The sequence below is a fragment of the Halichondria panicea genome, chromosome 2 (genome assembly GCF_963675165.1).
Source record: "Halichondria panicea chromosome 2, odHalPani1.1, whole genome shotgun sequence".
Lineage (NCBI taxonomy): Eukaryota > Metazoa > Porifera > Demospongiae > Suberitida > Halichondriidae > Halichondria > Halichondria panicea.
In genome coordinates this window covers 8,284,270-8,302,466 of record NC_087378.1, presented here as the reverse complement: position 1 = coordinate 8,302,466, position 18,197 = coordinate 8,284,270, and the positions used below count along the sequence as shown (strand labels likewise).

The 18,197-nt window shown below is 43.3% G+C and overlaps 8 protein-coding genes across 8 annotated transcripts; 5 read left to right on the top strand and 3 right to left on the bottom strand.

Annotated features, from left to right (window-relative positions):
* Positions 1–25: 25 nt before the first annotated feature.
* LOC135330821 (heterogeneous nuclear ribonucleoprotein M-like) lies at positions 26–3,123 on the top strand. Its single transcript, XM_064525762.1, has 10 exons — positions 26–236; positions 366–426; positions 717–810; positions 868–987; positions 1,059–1,200; positions 1,254–1,303; positions 1,646–2,010; positions 2,072–2,294; positions 2,484–2,637; positions 2,894–3,123. The coding sequence occupies exons 1-10, from the start codon at positions 26–28 to the stop codon at positions 2,977–2,979; spliced, it is 1,506 nt and encodes a 501-aa protein (XP_064381832.1). The 3' UTR covers positions 2,980–3,123.
* Positions 3,124–3,529: 406 nt separating this feature from the next.
* Positions 3,530–5,359, bottom strand: LOC135330807 (solute carrier family 25 member 32-like). The gene is made up of 8 exons (XM_064525743.1): positions 5,196–5,359; positions 5,034–5,134; positions 4,793–4,848; positions 4,634–4,722; positions 4,102–4,373; positions 3,903–4,048; positions 3,799–3,849; positions 3,530–3,725 (listed from the first exon to the last, which is right to left on the bottom strand). Exons 1-8 carry the CDS (start codon positions 5,332–5,334, stop codon positions 3,650–3,652), a joined length of 930 nt encoding a protein of 309 aa, XP_064381813.1. The 5' UTR covers positions 5,335–5,359; the 3' UTR covers positions 3,530–3,649.
* Positions 5,360–5,426: 67 nt separating this feature from the next.
* On the top strand, positions 5,427–6,082 carry LOC135330805 (PCNA-associated factor-like). The gene is made up of 2 exons (XM_064525741.1): positions 5,427–5,571; positions 5,629–6,082. Exons 1-2 carry the CDS (start codon positions 5,532–5,534, stop codon positions 5,970–5,972), a joined length of 384 nt encoding a protein of 127 aa, XP_064381811.1. The 5' UTR covers positions 5,427–5,531; the 3' UTR covers positions 5,973–6,082.
* Positions 6,083–6,200: 118 nt separating this feature from the next.
* Positions 6,201–7,496, bottom strand: LOC135330802 (mucin-2-like). Its single transcript, XM_064525738.1, has 3 exons — positions 6,613–7,496; positions 6,482–6,560; positions 6,201–6,428 (listed from the first exon to the last, which is right to left on the bottom strand). The coding sequence occupies exons 1-3, from the start codon at positions 7,432–7,434 to the stop codon at positions 6,313–6,315; spliced, it is 1,017 nt and encodes a 338-aa protein (XP_064381808.1). The 5' UTR covers positions 7,435–7,496; the 3' UTR covers positions 6,201–6,312.
* Positions 7,438–9,085, top strand: LOC135330804 (biogenesis of lysosome-related organelles complex 1 subunit 5-like). Its single transcript, XM_064525740.1, has 5 exons — positions 7,438–7,580; positions 7,641–7,723; positions 7,772–7,898; positions 8,449–8,504; positions 8,557–9,085. The coding sequence occupies exons 1-5, from the start codon at positions 7,541–7,543 to the stop codon at positions 9,016–9,018; spliced, it is 768 nt and encodes a 255-aa protein (XP_064381810.1). The 5' UTR covers positions 7,438–7,540; the 3' UTR covers positions 9,019–9,085.
* Positions 9,086–9,708: 623 nt separating this feature from the next.
* LOC135332320 (uncharacterized) lies at positions 9,709–12,525 on the top strand. The gene is made up of 9 exons (XM_064527710.1): positions 9,709–9,832; positions 9,916–10,758; positions 10,809–10,945; positions 11,003–11,312; positions 11,368–11,471; positions 11,516–11,665; positions 11,717–11,963; positions 12,022–12,348; positions 12,409–12,525. Exons 1-9 carry the CDS (start codon positions 9,709–9,711, stop codon positions 12,414–12,416), a joined length of 2,250 nt encoding a protein of 749 aa, XP_064383780.1. The 3' UTR covers positions 12,417–12,525.
* Positions 12,526–12,528: 3 nt separating this feature from the next.
* Positions 12,529–18,162, top strand: LOC135330806 (WD repeat-containing protein 35-like). Its single transcript, XM_064525742.1, has 3 exons — positions 12,529–12,702; positions 12,751–12,943; positions 17,885–18,162. The coding sequence occupies exons 1-3, from the start codon at positions 12,667–12,669 to the stop codon at positions 17,959–17,961; spliced, it is 306 nt and encodes a 101-aa protein (XP_064381812.1). The 5' UTR covers positions 12,529–12,666; the 3' UTR covers positions 17,962–18,162.
* LOC135330801 (zinc metalloproteinase nas-4-like) lies at positions 13,158–15,294 on the bottom strand. The gene is made up of 2 exons (XM_064525737.1): positions 14,735–15,294; positions 13,158–14,412 (listed from the first exon to the last, which is right to left on the bottom strand). The coding sequence occupies exons 1-2, from the start codon at positions 14,870–14,872 to the stop codon at positions 13,405–13,407; spliced, it is 1,146 nt and encodes a 381-aa protein (XP_064381807.1). The 5' UTR covers positions 14,873–15,294; the 3' UTR covers positions 13,158–13,404.
* Positions 18,163–18,197: the final 35 nt, after the last annotated feature.

Here is an 18,197-nt window from a genome sequence, read left to right as displayed (position 1 = left end):
AACCTTCTTTGTCAGTGTTCAAGAGATGTCTTATTCTCGTTTTATGGATCGTAGTTTGGACGACATACCATCCCACAATATGCGGCGTTCCCGCAGTGGAGAGGGTAGAGACCGTGGTGACAGGGCCAGGGACCATGGTGGTGACAGGGATGGTGATGCCGACGATCGTACTCTGTTTGTGGCTAACTTGAATTACGATACCTCCTGGCAAGAGTTGCGGGACCACCTCAAGAAAGGTGAGCATGTTAGGTTAGCGTTACTGTGTTCAGGTTAATTGTATATTTAGGGTACTTTATTGTTTTAGCAGTTTGTATTAAAATTATTATTGCTTTTTTTAATTATGTGTTTTGTTGTGTTTTTTTCAGCGGGTGCTATTGAGAAGTGCGATATATTCAAAGACTCTCATGGCTATTCTAAAGGATTTGGGTGAGTGGGAGCCGTGTTGTCTCTCCGCTATGGTTGCCATGGTAGCGGCTTGTGTACTGTACGTACGTGTACGTGTATTGGTCTCCTGTCAGCCAATCAGATTGAAGTGTTGTTCGTGTAGTCTGAGCTTTGTAGGCGTATATGCTTTTAGTGTCTTGTGGTTGTTTGATTATCTGGTGTATTTTGTTGGTCTGATTTTGTTTTTCTGATAAGCTCTTTGGCCCTTGGAGGGAGAAGGTTGTGTGTGGGTGTATTGTAGTCGTTCGTGTGTGGATGTGTTACTCTGGTAGGCTTATTGTGTTCGGTGATGCTGAGTCAGCAGAACGGGCACTACGGGAGTACAACGATTCTGTACTGAATAATCGCAACATGAAGCTGAGAAAGGTATTATTAGTATGAGTAAGAGTGCCGCCATGTTTAGCCATGGTGGTCTGTGTTTAGGCTCGTCCGCCTGGGGACAGGGAAGAGAAGCCACAGGAGTACAGTAGCAGCAGCAGTGACGCTAACAACAGGAGGGGCCGCCCACACAGGGACCCAGCGTGTACTGTGTTTGTACACAATGTGAGTGGGCGTGTGTGTACACTTGTAGAACAAGACACAAATATTTATGATTAAACGTGCTTCTGCTCTAGTTGGACTACAGTGTGACGTGGCAGAAGCTCAAGGATATCTTCAAAGTGGTTGGACGTGTGGTGGATGTGGAGGTGTTGGAGGGACGCAAGGGAGCAGCTGTGGTCCAGTACAGTACCTCTGATGATGCTATCAAAGCTATCGGTGAGTGTTATAGTCACTGCAGTGTATGCTAACCACTGGTCACTCTCCCTCAGCTTTGTTCCATGGTCAGATGCTCATGGACAGGCCTATGCAACTCAGGATGGTAAGTTAAGGGGTTGATAGACAGGTTTGAGTAGAAAAATAATTGCCTTCATGTACTGCCCCCCAGGACTCCAAGTCCCCCTACCATACTGTGTATTCATGTACTGCCCCCCCCCCAGGACTCCAAGTCCCCCTACCATACTGTGTATTCATGTACTGCCCCCTGCCCCCCAGGACTCCAAGTCCCCCTACCATACTGTGTATTCATGTACTGCCCCCTGCCCCCCAGGACTCCAAGTCCCCCTACCATACTGTGTATTCATGTACTGCCCCCTGCCCCCCAGGACTCCAAGTCCCCCTACCATACTGTGTATTCATGTACTGCCCCCCCCCCCCCCCCCAGGACTCCAAGTCCCCCTACCAGCCTGACCCCCTCAAACTAAAGCTCTCCTCTATATCAGACTCACTGGAGAGCACACGGAGAAGTGACCATCATCATCACTCCCGCCATCACTCACGTCATCACGAAGGGCACAGTCGTCACGAGCACGTGGGCGGGCGTACTAGACATCACCACGAGGGTCACAGCCGCCGTGAGCCCCGCCCACGCAGTCACAGTCCCTTTGAGCCGCCCACTCGTCACTACAGTTACTCCCCACCCCCTCATTCTCCGCCCCCACGTCACAGCAAGGGATACTCCCGACGAGAGGAAGGTTATTATTCCTCCCCGGAGAGAGAGGAAGCTTATTACAGCAGATCAGAGCGCAGGTGAGAGTATTGTTGTTATTATATGGTACCCATGGAAACAGTGATGTCATATCCCGTCTAGGCCATCGTCAAGCTACCCTGAACAGCGTCACCGTGGTTACGAGAAAAGTCGTTATGAGGCACGCAGTCGGAGTAGAAGCCGTGAGAGGAGGCGAAGTTTCAGTCCCCCAGAGGTCAAAGGTGGGCGTGGTTATAGTCCCCCAGAGGTCAAGAGTAGGCGTGGCTACAGTCCAGGGTTGAAGGATGAGCAGCTCCTCACAATCACCTCCGTGTTTGTCAAGAATGTGAGTCTGTGGCAAGGCAGTTACACTAATCATAGTAACCTACTTACAATAGTGTAGACTGTACCCAAGAGTACTTGTGTGTGCGTGTGCGTGTGCGTGTGCGTGTGCGTGTGTGTGCGTGCGCGTGCGCATGTGTGTGTGTGCTGTACCTTGTGCGTGCGTGTGTGCTGATAATTATGTGTCCTCCAGTTGCCATTCGGTACCAACTGGCAGACGGTCAAGGATGAGTTCCGGAAGGCAGGTCTAGTCAAGCGAGCTGAGATCAAGATGAACAAAGATGGTCGACCCTCGGGGCTGGCTCTGGTCTGGTACAACACACACACAGAGGCTCTCGATGCTGTCTGTAAGTCATGTGATCTTCTAGTATATCATGTGATCAACTACCTTTTACGTGTATATTTCTTTAAAAGTGAATAAGCAGAAAACCTTCTCTAATTGACCTCCAGTGTGTAGACTAAGTGTACAGAGCCTATAGTGTGAACACTAGCTAGTGGTTGATAGGTTTGTTTACAGAGCCTATAGTGTGAACACTAGCTAGTGGTTGATAGGTTTGTGTCTTATGTGATATGCTATGTTCTATCTCCTCCTCTTCTCTGCAGCTATGTTTGATGATACCAACTTTGAAGGTCGTCAGATCAGTGTGCAGCTTAACAAGATGCAACCAAGACAACAGGAGCGATACTAAACACTGTATAATAATTATATACAAACATTTAATGTTTGCTGAGTCATTTGCTCTTTGTCTGTTTTGCTATAATATACCCTATATATATATATACTTTTTGCAACATGACGATTAAACAAAATAATATTGTGGTAATTCATTGAATACATTAATACGGAGAAGAAGTGGATAACAGATGCATTCAAGTTATGGCAGCTGAAAGAGTCCTCGAACCATTGATTAAATGGAGGGATTTTAGTTGAACAATTTGAAAAGCTATAACTTCAGTAAAATTGATCTGATGTCAATTTTTTTATGATTTTCTGAAAGCTTAGAAAGAGATCTTTCAAATGATGTGTTTAAATCCAAAATTTTGTCGGGGCCATAATTTGTCATTTTTCGGCCTTGGACCATGGGCTATTATCCATGGTATGGCCAAATTGATAATCTCTCAAATATGAACTTTGATGACACCATTTGAAAGATCTCTTTCCAAGCTTTCAGAAAATCATAAAATTGTTGAAATTGGATCCACGGAATTCAAGTTATGGCAGCTGAAAGAGTCCCCAAACCATTGATTACAATACTTTTTTTGTTATGGCAATTCATTAATACAGAGAAGCAGTAAGGAAATAAATACAGTTGTAGGACATAAGAACATCACATGCACACACACAGTTAGTTAGCTACACTATCTCCATCGTCCCAGTAGGTATGCTGACAGGTTCTCGTAGATGAGGAATGTGATGCATGTAGCTGGGACCACCCTGCAGGGAGACAGAGGGCAAAAGTCAATAAGAACACAGACATATCAGATTATTAATACAGTAATTGACATACTTAATGAGGTTTGGGGAGAGTCCCTTGTAGAATCCCCTCACCCCCTCGTGTCTGAGCAGGGAAGAACATGACCAGTAGTAATATTGTGTGTGTGTTTGACTCACCTCAGTATTCTCTTGAACGTGTCGAGTGTACTAGTGTAGCGTTGGTCCTGGTCTTGTAGTCTAGCCCTCAGTACAAGGAAGGGGTAAGTGAGGGAGGCAGCCACCACCTTACTCATGGCAGCCATGCTTAGGTACTCCAATGTACCCTGTACAACAAGGAGAGGGTAAGACAAGACAAGTACTATTGAAGACAACTTACCAGTTTAGTAGTTAGCAGTATATTATAATAATTGCAGTACGCCTTCTTCAGTTCTTCATAGAACATGAACTGCAGTGCACCGTGAGACACGCCCAGTAGACCAGGGAAATACCCCTTGTAACAACCTCGTAGACCCTCATAACGATACAAGTTAACTAGACCATCTCTGAGTCCCTTGTAGCGCATGTGCTCTGGTACACTGTCAGTGTCCTTGAGGCATAGTCGTGTCTTGACAACCCAGATCGGATTGGTCATTGTCAGTATGACAGAACCTACAAGGGGGGGGGGGGGGGCACTTACAGTTTAGGCTACAATAATAGCGTATCATTATACACATTGCAGCTACTACATATTAGGAAGATAAAACAGAAGCTGTGAAAAATTTATACTACTGAGGTCAATTTTCGACAAAAGGCTAAACTAAAAAACCAAACAATTTTGCAAGTTACTTTTAGGATGTTACAACTTGCTAAAAAAAGTAAAAACAAGACATGTTTATTCTGTAGTTTAGTGTGTGTAAGGATGGACTGACCAGAGAGAGAGGCACAGAGGAGATGGGAAGATGCACTCAGCTGTTGGTTGACATCCCCCGCCTGGAAGTGGAACTTGAGAGCATTGTAGCTGCAATAACGGGGGAGGGTGTGAGGGTGTGTGTATGTGGGCGTGTGTGTGTGGGTGTGTAATGGCTTACAAGAAGAAATAGAGACCCCAGGACAGACCAGATCCGAACACATGAGCATTCGCTCCCTATCAGTGTGTGTGTGTGTGCACTCATAGACACATACCCTATAGCAATGTATCAGTGTGTGTGTGTGCGCACTCATAGACACATACCCTATAGCAATGTATCAGTGTGTGTGTGTGCGCACTCATAGACACATACCCTATAGCAATGTATCAGTGTGTGTGTGTGCGCACTCATAGACACATACCCTATAGAGTCCCAATACACCATCATCTCTGATGACAGACTTGATGGCATGGAGCACTCCTCTGTACTTGGGTCTCCCCGTCTTGTTAACACCATCATGTACTGAGGTACACAAAATACTTGCTATAATACAATCACTGGTACTGGTAGGCTCTCAATTCACCTGCAAATCTCAGTTTGAGGAGGTCAAATGGATGAGTGATGAGTGTAGCAGTGACCCCACCAGTCAACCCCGCCACCAGGTGCTCGTACTGTATCCCAGTGAGGAAAGATGGTGCCTTCTCTGCTACTGGATCAGCCATCTTTATTTATTATTATTATTGTGTATCAAAGAGGTTATCATAAAAATACCTCGATAGCGGGTTAAACTTGTTATTATACTGCGCATGTGCGGGCCTACTGGTGGGAAATAAATTTAGCGGGAAGCTTATCCGCACATTTCTGCCATTTATTTTAATTCTGTCAAGAACACGTTCCAGAGACTCTCTTGAGTATCACCATGGTCAGAACAAGAGCCAATCCTGCTGCTGCCAGAAAAGGTAAGCTATCAGACTAGCTACTAGGTGGTTTTGACTGTGCCTCCCTCCCACACACAGCTGTCGCTGCCAAGGCTCCCAGGAAGACACTAGCTACTGCCCGATCGTCCTCCGCTTCTCCCACATCGAGTAACAAGAAGAAGACTGGCTGTGGAGGCAACCCTCTCAAGATCTGGCCCAAGCCCTCGTGGCAGAAAGGGCTGGAGGCCTTCATGGGGTCTGGAGGGGGCGAGTCTTCAAGAGGATGCTCGTCCACTGACGACACATCCCTCTCTGAGAATGACTTGGTACCTGATGAGACACAGGGCACGGCTGATATGGAGGGAGCTGGGAGCTCTTCTAGTGGCCTACACATACTCAGTGGTGACATTGCCCAGCTCAACAGTGACACTGACGACGAGTGAACATCTCTAGCTAGCTATCATCTTTTTATTTTGCTTGTCCCTCACCTCTTTACCATGTGTTCCACTATAATTATGTTGTGCAGTTTAAAATGAAAGTATTCAAGACTGAAGACATGTACATGATAGAGAATATTGCTACTGGTGATGTAGGATGATCTTTACCGTTAATGAAAGAAAAGGGTGTGGATAGAGCTTCAGTATATTATATCAGTTGACTGGACAGTAAACTAACCAAAAGCTGATTATATTTGCTCAAAAAACCACCAACAATTTGTTTAAATATATAAACGAACACAACTAACTGATAAATACAAAGAATGTGTGTACAATAATTAACAGTCTAGTCTGTAGAATGACCGCCATTACAAGACGGGGTGAGATAGTCTTTGGCTAGAACTTTCTTGGGCACCACTGCATGTAAGAAGTGCATGTCCTGGCTCTGCTGCACAGCTTGGGCTGTAGTGGAGTACAGAACATGAATATATGGCTAACACAAGATCAAGGCTCACCTAAGTGGGTGTAGGTTACTGTCTTCTCTTCTTTGGTTTGTTTCTGAGATCGTCTCCCTAGCTCAGCAATAAACAGTTCCTACAGAGAACACCATATAACACAGATACAGCTCACACACTCACACACTCACAGCTGCTCTTGCAATGACAGCCACTGACTCCTGACCAATATTCACTGAGTTCTGGTTAGATTGGACGTGTGTTTTCATGATGGTCCTGACTCTGGACATGGGTAGACCAGGGGCATTCGTTATCTTGGCCTTCTTTGCCTTCGGAGGTTGGAGGGTGTCTTCGTCCTTCGAGCTGCTTCCAGTTGGCAGTGCTAGAGAGCTGCTTGCTTTAGAGTGCCCTTTTCTATTTTTGGGGGTCAGTGGCTTTTTTGTTAAGGGTATTTCCTTTTGGTGCTTTTGAAATGGATTTGGATTCGAGTTAAATGTCGACTGTGTAATCTTCTGGGAGACTGAAAAGTTGTTGTGCATCATGATGGGCTTGGTACGCTGAGGGGCAGTGGAGTGTGTGCTTGTGGAGTGGGCAGCAGTGGAGTGTGTAGGAGGGATCTTGCTGGATTGAGAAGTTGTGGAGTATGTGTGTGGATGGACCGTGGACTTTTTAGGCTGAGGGATTATGGGCCTGGGCTTGCTGGGTTGAGCAGAGGAGAGAGGCGGAAGTGTGCCAGAGAAGAACTGAGACAACGTTGACTGTCCTTTAATTATTGACAGCAGGTTTGGAATGGTTGGTATCACGATGGGTTTAGCACAGGTAATGTCTGACTCTTGTTTTGGAGGTGGTTCCCTAATAACTGACTTTGGAACAGAGGGGCTGGTCTTAATGATCTTAGTGACACGGTTATCAGATGGAGATTTGCTTGGGGTAAGTCTGTTGTCCTTCGTATGTACGAGCTTCATCTCAGTAGACTGTTTCTTAACCATGATCGGTGTTGAGCTTGCAGACATCTTCTCTTCAGCTTCAGTTAAATTTTGGATGTGGTGGACTCTATCTAGAATTTCGAGAAAAACAATTGAACTTTAAACTTTTGAACCTAAACAAAGGAACAAAATAATGGCAGCAGGAAAGCAAGCCACTGTAAGCATCATAGCAGGTAACACTTGTACTGTGTGCTGGTTAGAATAGCTGTGAGCATAGTGTCACCTTGCTACAGATGTGGGGGACCTCTATAAGAGACTGCTCAACCACAAACCTGTCATCCAGAATGAAGTACACTTCTTCGTTAAAGAGTTTGAGGTATGCAGTGTTATAGCTGCTAGCTACTATATATCTTCCACCCTGTAGGTGAAGCGTGAGGACAATGGGCTGAGAAACCTCCAAGATGCCATGAGGTTTGCTAATGAGATGGACACTATTCTCCTGGAGGAGATAATGAGCTCCTCACACAAGTTCAAGCAAATCAACGCCATCAGTGAGTGTGTGTGTGTGTGTGTGTGTGTGTGTGTGTGTGTGTGTGTGTGTGTGTGTGTGTGTGTGTGTGTGTGTGTGTGTGTGTGTGTGTGTGTGTGTGTGTGTGTGTGTGTGTGTGTGTGTGTGTGTGTGTGTGTGTGTGTGTGTGTGTGTGTGTGTGTGTGTGTGTGTGTGTGTGTGTGTGTGTGTGTGTGTGTGTGTGTGTGTGTGTGTGTGTGTGTGTGTGTGTGTGTGTGTGTGTGTGTGTGTGTGTGTGTGTGTGTGTGTGTGTGTGTGTGTGTGTGTGTGTGTGTGTGTGTGTGTGTGTGTGTGTGTGTGTGTGTGTGTGTGTGTGTGTGTGTGTGTGTGTGTGTGTGTGTGTGTGTGTGTGTGTGTGTGTGTGTGTGTGTGTGTGTGTGTGTGTGTGTGTGTGTGTGTGTGTGTGTGTGTGTGTGTGTGTGTGTGTGTGTGTGTGTGTGTGTGTGTGTGTGTGTGTGTGTGTGTGTGTGTGTGTGTGTGTGTGTGTGTGTGTGTGTGTGATTGTATGTTAGTAACTACTAGTGTCCCTACAGTTGAGGCTGTGAATGGCACAGGGGGGCGGGTCTTTGACGACGAGAACAGTAAACTGGTAAGCTATTTCTAACCCACTAACTCCCCCTCACTCCCCATCACATGTACAGGGTGTTCCCAAGTCAGAGCAGGAGGCATTGGATCGTCAAGTGGAAGAGTGTCGACGATCGTACCATGAGAAACAGGAACAATATGATAATGAACAATCCAAACACGTTGAGCTGCTTAAAGAAGAGATACAGACTGAGAGGGAAGCACGAGAGAAGCTCCGCCCACCATCTCAGGCTACTAGTGTGGGGAGCAGTATCACCATCTTCCCCCCAGAGGCACAGTTATCAGAGGAGAGTGGCAGCCCCCCTGAGGGCCAGCTATCAGACAGCCCCCCAGAGGCACAGTTATCAGAGAAGAGTGGCAGCCCCCCAGAGGGCCAGTTATCAGACAGCCCCCCATCAGAGGAGAGTGGCAGCCCCCCTGAGGACGAGGGTACCACTAGCTCAGGGGGTGTTGAGATAGAGGCTGAACACAATGAGAACAATCCACCAGACAATCTAGTTAATCATGAGAACACTTAGATAATGTGTGCATAATGTTATAGAGTGGTTTGTGTGTGATTCCTTTGCAAACAGTTTGTTCTGCCGACGACCTTTCCCATTTTTTTCTTATAAAAGTGGGTGGGTCTGGATCAGCCTTAGATATATTTATATTTGGACAAGATCTACATGATATATAAAAGACTAGACTTGTCTATCATCATTCAATTTTACCATCTATTTATTGACAATGGCTAAAAGAAATCAAAAGGTACATAATTATAGTCCAGTATATCTACTAATATAGTACAACATAAACAGTATTATATACTATCTACATGTACGTACGTATGTATTATATACTTTATATATCTATGTTATAATTATATACACAGGTGTTATATATTGAACGTGTGGACTTACGAGAAAAGTACCTCACTCAGACTAGCCAACGAGTCGCAGCTATCTGTAAAGCAATTGGAAAGTCCACACAATCACAAATCACATGTCAAGAAATGAGAAGTAGAATTCTCAGGATTGAAATCATTGGAAGCCAGATAGTCTCTACAAGAGAGCAGATACTATTTGAACTCTGTCAGGTAAACTATTAATGTATAAAAAATATAAAAATAAAATTTCTTGTTGTTTTTACAGCGAGGATCTCTCACCAAGCATAAAATAAAAAACACAGATCGAAAAGTTTTAAGCGATTCACAGAGAGCCCAGAAAATCATGAAAGAAACTAATCAAGACAAAATCCTCAAAGATGGCATTGAATCAAATTACCTCTTGACCGAAGCTACCCTGGCAAAACATGACTTACTTACTGGACTTGTGGAGATTGTGATCGCTACTGGTGGACAGTAGTTCTCATTACCAAAGCTGTGTCTACTTGCCATGAGTGTAAGGTGAAATACGATGCCCTTCCTCGGCATTTAGAGTTTGGAATTGGCCGCTACATTTGTCAGAACGAAACATGTGACCACCGTACATTCTATCAAAGGTGTCATGCTACACAAGATGTCAGATGCTTTAACTGCAACGACCTAGTTCGTTATCCATACATTCATCCGAAATTCCGAAAATCTGAACACAAGCGCAAACGCAAACCATTAGATCCAAATGCCAAACCATTTGTACCACCTCATCCAACGGTTCCTTTGCTACCACCATTTATCCCTCCTATTATTTTCTACCAACAAGCTGCTATTCCTCCACAAGCTGCTATTTCTCCACAACTTCTACAACGAAATCAGGCCCAGACGAGAAAAGTACGGAAGAAGATAGTTAAGAAAAAGATGGTTATCAATCCAAGCACACCACATGTATCGACTGGATCCACAATTGGCACGTTCCTCACACAAAGTATGGCTTCAGATTTTGACGTTGACCTACAAAATCCAGACTCTGATTCTGATGAAGAAGTCATCCTACCCAGCAGTGATTCTGACTCTAGCAGCGATGAAGAAAAGGAACCATCCACTGCATCCTGTCAATCAGATGACGAATCAGAAGTGGAAGTAGACTCAATGGCACCAATGTATCCTTCAGATTCTGACTCAGATAGCGAAGGTAACGAAGGTAACGACCATCGCAAGCGTACAGTGGCCTCTGATACCTCTGATAGCAGCGACACTGATGAAGATGATGCCACAGCACCCTCCGAGTCAAGTTCTGGGAAGCTCTCCTCTCAAGCATCCACCATGCCAGACTCAGGGATCGGTACTGCTAGCGACACAGATTCAATGGCTTCTGTTGATGGGGCAAAGCCTGTTTCAATTGGTAATTCTGTGTACATTTATTATAAACTTGTTTTTCAGTTGTTTTTGCAGCTTCAAGTGATGTTAAGTTCAGTGTTCTGAATATTGCTGATGTTAAGCTAAATTATCCTGGAGTCCTATTTTCAAAAACATGTTCCCAAAAGCAAGTTGATCACGACGGTGCAGTCATAATTGGAGAAGGAATCACGGTCAGCATCCCCCGGAAAGCTATCATTCCTGGCGATTCGGTCCCCATAACTGTTTAGGCCTGTTTGAAGGGGCCCTTTAAGCTGCGTCGTGGCTATGTACCAATTAGCCCTGTGTACCTGCTCTACCCACCATGCGTATTCCATAGAAAAGTTCAGCTGAAAATAAAGACTTTCGCCGTTATCGAGGATGCAGATGAACTTGCCTTTTTCACCAGTTTTGATACACCTGACATTCGTAATGAAGTATCAAGATGGAAATTTGTCCAAGACGATTCTGCTGAAGTTCACACTGTGCCAGGAGAACAGGAAGTAGTTGTGGATGTGGGCCACTTCTGCTTTGGAATACTAGCAAGACGCAAGAGGAGAAGTATGTTACGCTATATACATGTACAGTGTACACATCATAATGAATCAATCCATAGATCAGAAGAATTTCTATATGGTCTGCCTTCACAAGCCTGTTGTCCTCCTGCCAATTTGCCATGCCATCTTTGCAGTTTCCTTAGATCATGAAGTCTACCAGAAGGTAAAATTTACATTGTTACATTTAACGATTATAAATTAATGTAGAGTTTGGAAACCTATCTGAGCAAGATGTATGGAAGTGAAGAATTTGAGAACATTCAGTGTCATACCCAATTGTCAGAAGACGAGATTGAGCTTACAATACCCCAAACCATTGAAGACACCACCATCACACCAGCCATAAGCCCTTGTGTTGTAAGTTAATAATCCACAATGTCATACTGAAGTTCTTCATGTATTGTCCAGATCCAACGAGATGTCATTGATTTGCCGCTTAGGAATAAAAGATACAAACAAATGACCTTAAGTTACCCCCCACGGATTGTGCTAACCATACAACGCAACCATGGCACTCCTGAGCGGTTGCGACCACTGGAGTGTGCGTTTGAAGTTCGAGGAACAAACCCAGACGGACTAAAGTTCAATCTATCAGTTCCACCTTCCAGATCTCCTTCCCTGTCGTCACGCTCATCTCAGAGTGAATCAGTTGAAGGTACTTTCTGGGTATTGTGCATGTGTCTTAATTTACCGTATGTGTAACACATTTCTAGTTGCAACCTCTGTGACATGCAATGATCTGATTCAACGTACTGGTGTTACACAGCAAGACCTGGAAAGAGAATGCTCACCAAAAAAACTCAGAACATTAAGTGAACACATTTTTAACTGGAAGATACTGGCTGATGACTTAGAACTAAGCCCCACTGACATCTTTGCTATTAAAACCGATCCATTCGCTGCAAAATATGGTGCACGAGAAGTTTTGAACAGGTGGCACGAGAAAAATGGTTTCAATGCCACCTACAAGATATTGGTCGATGTTATGCTCCGACAATCAAATGTGTCACTTGCACAAAATATATGTATTCTAGCAAAAGGTGAGTACTATAATAATAATAATAATTGTGTGCATTTTATACTCCTCTCTCTTCATGCAGAGTTGTGAAGTGCAGAAATTTATCATGTGTGCAATGTGTGCAATGTGTGCAGTGTGTGCAAACTTTTTTACATTTTTATTTTGTAATTATTTTTGTTGTCATAATTATGCTGTTCAACTTGATAACACGCCGCGGGTTGCATGAGGGACAGAGAAGCAAAAATCTAACCACCCTCCTTCCCTTGCTACAGCTGTTTCCCGTAGACGACCATTCCCTTTGTGAAAATAATAAGGGGGTGGATCTGCCTGCAAAATAATTATGAGCCACAGCATGCTAGTTTATCTGAGTAAGAAGGTAAGATGGATCCTACATGCATACCTCCTTTAGAGTTCCCTTTGTTAGATTGCTATCCCTAATGACTCTGCCCTGGCAACCATCTCATGGCACAGTAGCAAGGGTTGGATAGCGTGTGGTGGGGAGGATGGACTACTCAAGGTACTACAACTGGAGACACTGGCCTCCAAGGATGCTAAACTCAAGGGTCTTGCTGCCCCTAGTAACCTCTCCATGAACCAAACCCTCGAGGGACACAACGGTACGTGAGATAAGAGTTACTGTACTTAGTGAGTTGTGCATACACATCACTATCGTGTGTAACTACACTCCTCCCCTTCACTAATCTGAACAAGCTATTTGGATTAGCGAAAGTAAGATTACCCGGTTATTATAGCTTAGCATGTGCATGTGCATATACACTGAGTCACATGTTATAGGAATACCTAACAGATTGACCATTTCCATTACCGTTTGCTAAACACAACATGTTTTATACTCTGAAAAACACTAGCAACAAATTAAAACTGATAAGGCTATGCTGTTACGTTCATGTAGCTATAGCAACAGAAACGTATGAATGTGAGAGCTCTACTGAAGTTCAGTCTATACACACGTTGAATACTTCATAACTACTGTCTACACACAATTAAGTCAGCTGAAATAAATGCTACAGAGTTTGGTAGCTACAATGTAAGTAACGTATTTCTTGTTTGTTATTTTTCAAACGATTTCGTAGTTGAAGTAGACACATTTCATGCGCTCCACATCTTGCTCATCTTTCAAGCAGTACGAATCTTCAACTTTTACTCCTGAAGTTTTGATCCATATGGTTTGCCGACTAATCACTGTATCTCCCTCCTCATTCGTTATCCATATCCTGAAGTAGCGCCAGTTTTTTTGATTAGCGGTTGTATGTACATATGTCCATGTATAGTCAGCTGGATAATTATTGGACAATTTTGTTGATGGAAACGACTGCACTCCATAACCAGTAGTTCCGTAAGTGTAAATAGCAGCCACGTCAGCATAGTACGTGTCAGAAGGTAGCCCAGTCGCTTTATGTACATGAACACGTAGTCTTCCCCAGTAACCGGATGGGTTATAACAATCGTACAGTTTATTCACCTGCCTGATATCACCTGGACTGAGGTGTTCTCCGTGCCCAACAGCAGGGAATCCTTGTTCAATTAATTTCTCAAAATTGTTAATGCTCAACGTTTTCTGATAACTTCTGGTGAAGGCATCCAATTGATAATGCATAATTGAAGCATAGTCGTACTCTTCATCTTGGTAATCAACTTTGTGGCGTAAATTAAAATTATGTTCCTTGCCTGCTTTGATATTGTCCCAGTTTATCGTAACGTAGTTGTCTCTGTCCGGTCTACTTTGCTCATGCCAAAAACCGATCGCATGACCAATTTCATGTAGAACTGTACTATGCGTAGCACAACCTATGCTGTCAAGATTGATTGTTTGCATACTGAGTGCTTGCCCAACTGAGGTGGAATAACACCCTCGGTCGCTGCTTTGAAAATGAATAAACTGTGTAATCCAAGTAGTTGTAGGGGTTTTAAGGTAGAACCTTAGACACGTGTGTTGCTCATATTCGTCCATTGCACCTCGTATGATAGTTCGCGTATGATAGTCAACTGATTCATCCAAGTCGTAGTAGACATATCCTAGTTCCCATAGTTTATTGACGTCACTTGTAGCCTTCTGAAGCTCAGCCTGCAGTAAAGTACATAATTATATAGACTTGAGGTTTTCTAATTGGACACTTTGGAACAACAATGGGTGGCCTGAATAGTCGGGTATACTTTTTCGGCTAGTTTACAGTCAAAGCTCACTATATAATTTAGCTTTTTTCCCATTGATTTTTTAAAATGCCCCTTGCAAGTGTGAACTTGCCTACCAACACAATATATTGTTGTGGGAGTGTATAATATTATAGCTTACAGTGTACATGCAAATATGCTATACAGATAATAAACCAATGCATAATTATGATACCTACTACAAAAGTATCTTGAACACAAGTCACTTTTCTTACGTCTGAAAACTTTCTGTACGCGGCCTTTATCTGTTTATCTGAAATCTTGAGGTCTCCTTCAAAGAGATCTGGATTGTACATGCCATCTTGAGCTTGAGCTTCTTCTGGTTTGCTAGTTGGTCTGTATTCAGGGTCCATTTCTTCTTTTTTTATGTCGAGGTCTTCAGGCTTTGCAATTGCGAGGGAGCTTGAGCTTTGGTTTCTTGATCATTCAGTAGCAGCGCCAAAATTTCTTTCTTTATTTGATCAATGTCACCATCACCAATATGTCCTTGTTTGAAAAACTCTCTCGACATTTCCCCATTGTCTTCTTGTCCTCGTACTTGCTCTGAAACCACCCTAGCATTCACAGTGATTGCTAGCATCAGCAAGAAGCTGACAGTCTGCAGTGCTCGTACGTTAGTAGCCATCATGCATGTAACCATCCGTTGAGTTGAATGAAGATGAAGTGTAACACCACTCCTTTTATAAGCTTCTGGGATAACTGCACATAACATCCTTATACATTGTGTGCATGGACATTAAGATATAAAGTTACACGCATGCCTAGGAGTAAACACCTACCATAGGAGTAAACACCTACCATAGCTAATGTACCTTACCTCCCTACATTCTCTTATCTAATGGTTCAGAACTATTACAGCTCGGGAACATGTAAGGCTAATCATGCATGTGTGTGTACGTAGTTTACTCCAGTCATCCCATCACATTTCTAGTAGCTTATATGCTATATAAAACTGTACACAAGTAGCAAGGCTTAAAGTTTTTGTAGCTAATTCTCTGTGCTCTGAACACGGTGACAAAAGTATATAAGCTTACATGCAGCGTGTGCATATACACTGAGTCACATGTACGTACTTCTAGGAATACCTATAACAGAGTGACAACCATGCATAATCAAGTCAGCCTAATTAAAAAAATGCTACAGCATATATAAAGAGTATGCGACTGAGCTAAGTAATCTTGTTAATAAACTTTGTAGTACAAGTAGACACAAATGTTGTGATTCCCATCTGCCATGCAGTACGAATCATTCATTGGCACTCCTGGAGGTTTGACCCATATGGTTTGCTGCCGACTAATCACATCTCTCCACCCATACATTATCCTTATCTCGAAGTAACGCCAGTGTTGATAATACGATTTGGCTATAAACACATTTTCCCATGAAAATTCATCTGGATAAGTAAACACTCCTTGTCTTGATGTATACGTTTCCTTTCCATCAGTGTGATAGGCAGTAATTTTGATACAGTATATGTCCCTGCCAAAAACTCGCAGCCCAGTTGCTTTTTTTACATGAACACGTAGCCTTCCCCAGTCACCGGATGGGTTGTAGCACTTGTACATTTTATTCACCTGCCTGATGTCACCCGGACTAAGGTGTGGTCTATGCCCAATAGTAGGGCTTCCTTGTTTCTTGTATCTATTGTCATTGTTAACGGCCATTGTGAACTGTCCATTCTTACTGTAGGCATCCTATGGATAATGCATAATTGAAGCATAGTCGTATTCTTCACCTTGGTAATCAACTTTGTGGCGTAATTCAAATTGATATGCCTTGCCTGCTTCGATGTTGTTCCAGTTTACTGTAAGGTAGTTGTCTCTGTCCGGTCTACTTTGCTCAACCTAGTCTCAGAAGATTAATTTTCTGCATGTAATCAATCGCTCTCCCAACCGAGTTAGAAGAACAAAATTGGCCGGAGCTTTTGAAAGTAATATGTTGTTGTGTAGTCCAAGTAGCTGTAGGGGATCTAAGCTCAAACTTTAGACACGTGTGTTGCTCATATTCGTCCATTGCGCCTTGTATAATATTTTGCAGAAAATTTGGAACTGAGATATCAAAGTCGTAGTAGACGACTCCTTGTTCCCATAGTTTATTGACGTCACTTGTAGCCTTCTGAAGCTTAGCCTGCAGTAAAGTACATAATTATGTACATATAGACTTGTTGCAGTGGAGCTTTTCTCAACAACAGGTGGCCTGAATATAATTATGAAGATTACACAATTAATGCGTATGATAACGTTAAACTAAAAGGTATCTTGAACACATTTACATGCAAGTCACTTAATTTTTTGACTTACTTCTGAAGATGTTCCGTACGCAGCGTCTATCTCTTCCTGTGGAATGTCGAGGTCTCCTTCAAAGAGGTCTGAACTATACATGCCATCTTGGGCTTGAGCTTCTTCTGGTTTGCTAGTTGCAGGGTCCATCTCTTTCTTTGGAATGTCGAGGTCTTCTTCAAAAAGGCTTTGTAATTGCGAGGGAGCTTGAGCATTGGTTTCTTGATCATTCAGTAACAGCGCCAACATTTCTTTTTTTATTTGATCGATATTTCCTTGTTTGATACCGTAAAGAAACTTTCTCGACATTTCCCCATTGTCTTCTTGCTCTCCTAATTGCTCTGAAACCACCCTAGCATTCACAATGATTGCTAGCATCACCAAGAAGCTGACAGTCTGCAGTGCTCGTACATTAGTAGCCATCATGCACGTAACCATCCGTTGAGTTGAATGAAGATGAAATGTAACACCACTCCTTTTATAAGCTTCTGACAAAAATTGAATTACTATCCTTAGATCAAAGTTGTACACGATGGACATTACAACAGAGTTATACAGTTACATTGCATGCCGAGGAGTCTGCAATTAGGTGGGTGGAATTAGGTATAGTCAGTAGTGAATAATAATGACGCCAAAGTCATTTCCATGCATTCTGGAATGTGTTGTTAATGTTACATGTAAGTGCCGGTGAAAAAGATGTGCCATCTGTAGCCACCTATCTAATGGTTCCAACTACTACAGTCTGGAACATCAAAGTTAGTTTGTCACGTAATGCTAATTGCTTGTGATGGATATAGTAGTAGCGACTATCAAACTGAACCCCATCACATTTCTGGTCTGTAACATCAAAGCCTGTCAGTCTTACTCAGCACGGAATACTGTGATGCATGGAAGTCACATGTGTAGTTGTTACCTAGAAACAAAGTATAGCCACTTGACTTAGCCAGCACTTTTCATGCACAATACGGCCTTTTATAGCCATCAGTACATTCCACTCTTGTGCATGCATGCATCTTTTATCCGCTCATGCTAATGAGATGGACACTGTGTGTGCATGTGTGATTGGAACTACTTGTGTCCCTACAGTTGAGGCTGTGAATGGCACAGGGGGGCGGGTCTTTGTGACGATGAGAACAGTAACCCCCCCGCAGAGGCCCAGTTGACATTGGCAGCCCCCCAGAGGAGAGGATACCACCAGTTCAGGGGGTGTTGAGATAGAGGCTGAACACAATCACAACAATCCACCAGTTATCATGACGACATGAGACTCAGAGTGACTCTTAGATATTGTGTGCATATATAGTGGTTTAGCCGTTTGTGTGTAAAAAAATAATTACTACAAGTCATGTATACTACAGCTGATCCCAGGCCATGTTTTCGCTTTTATAATAATTAACTG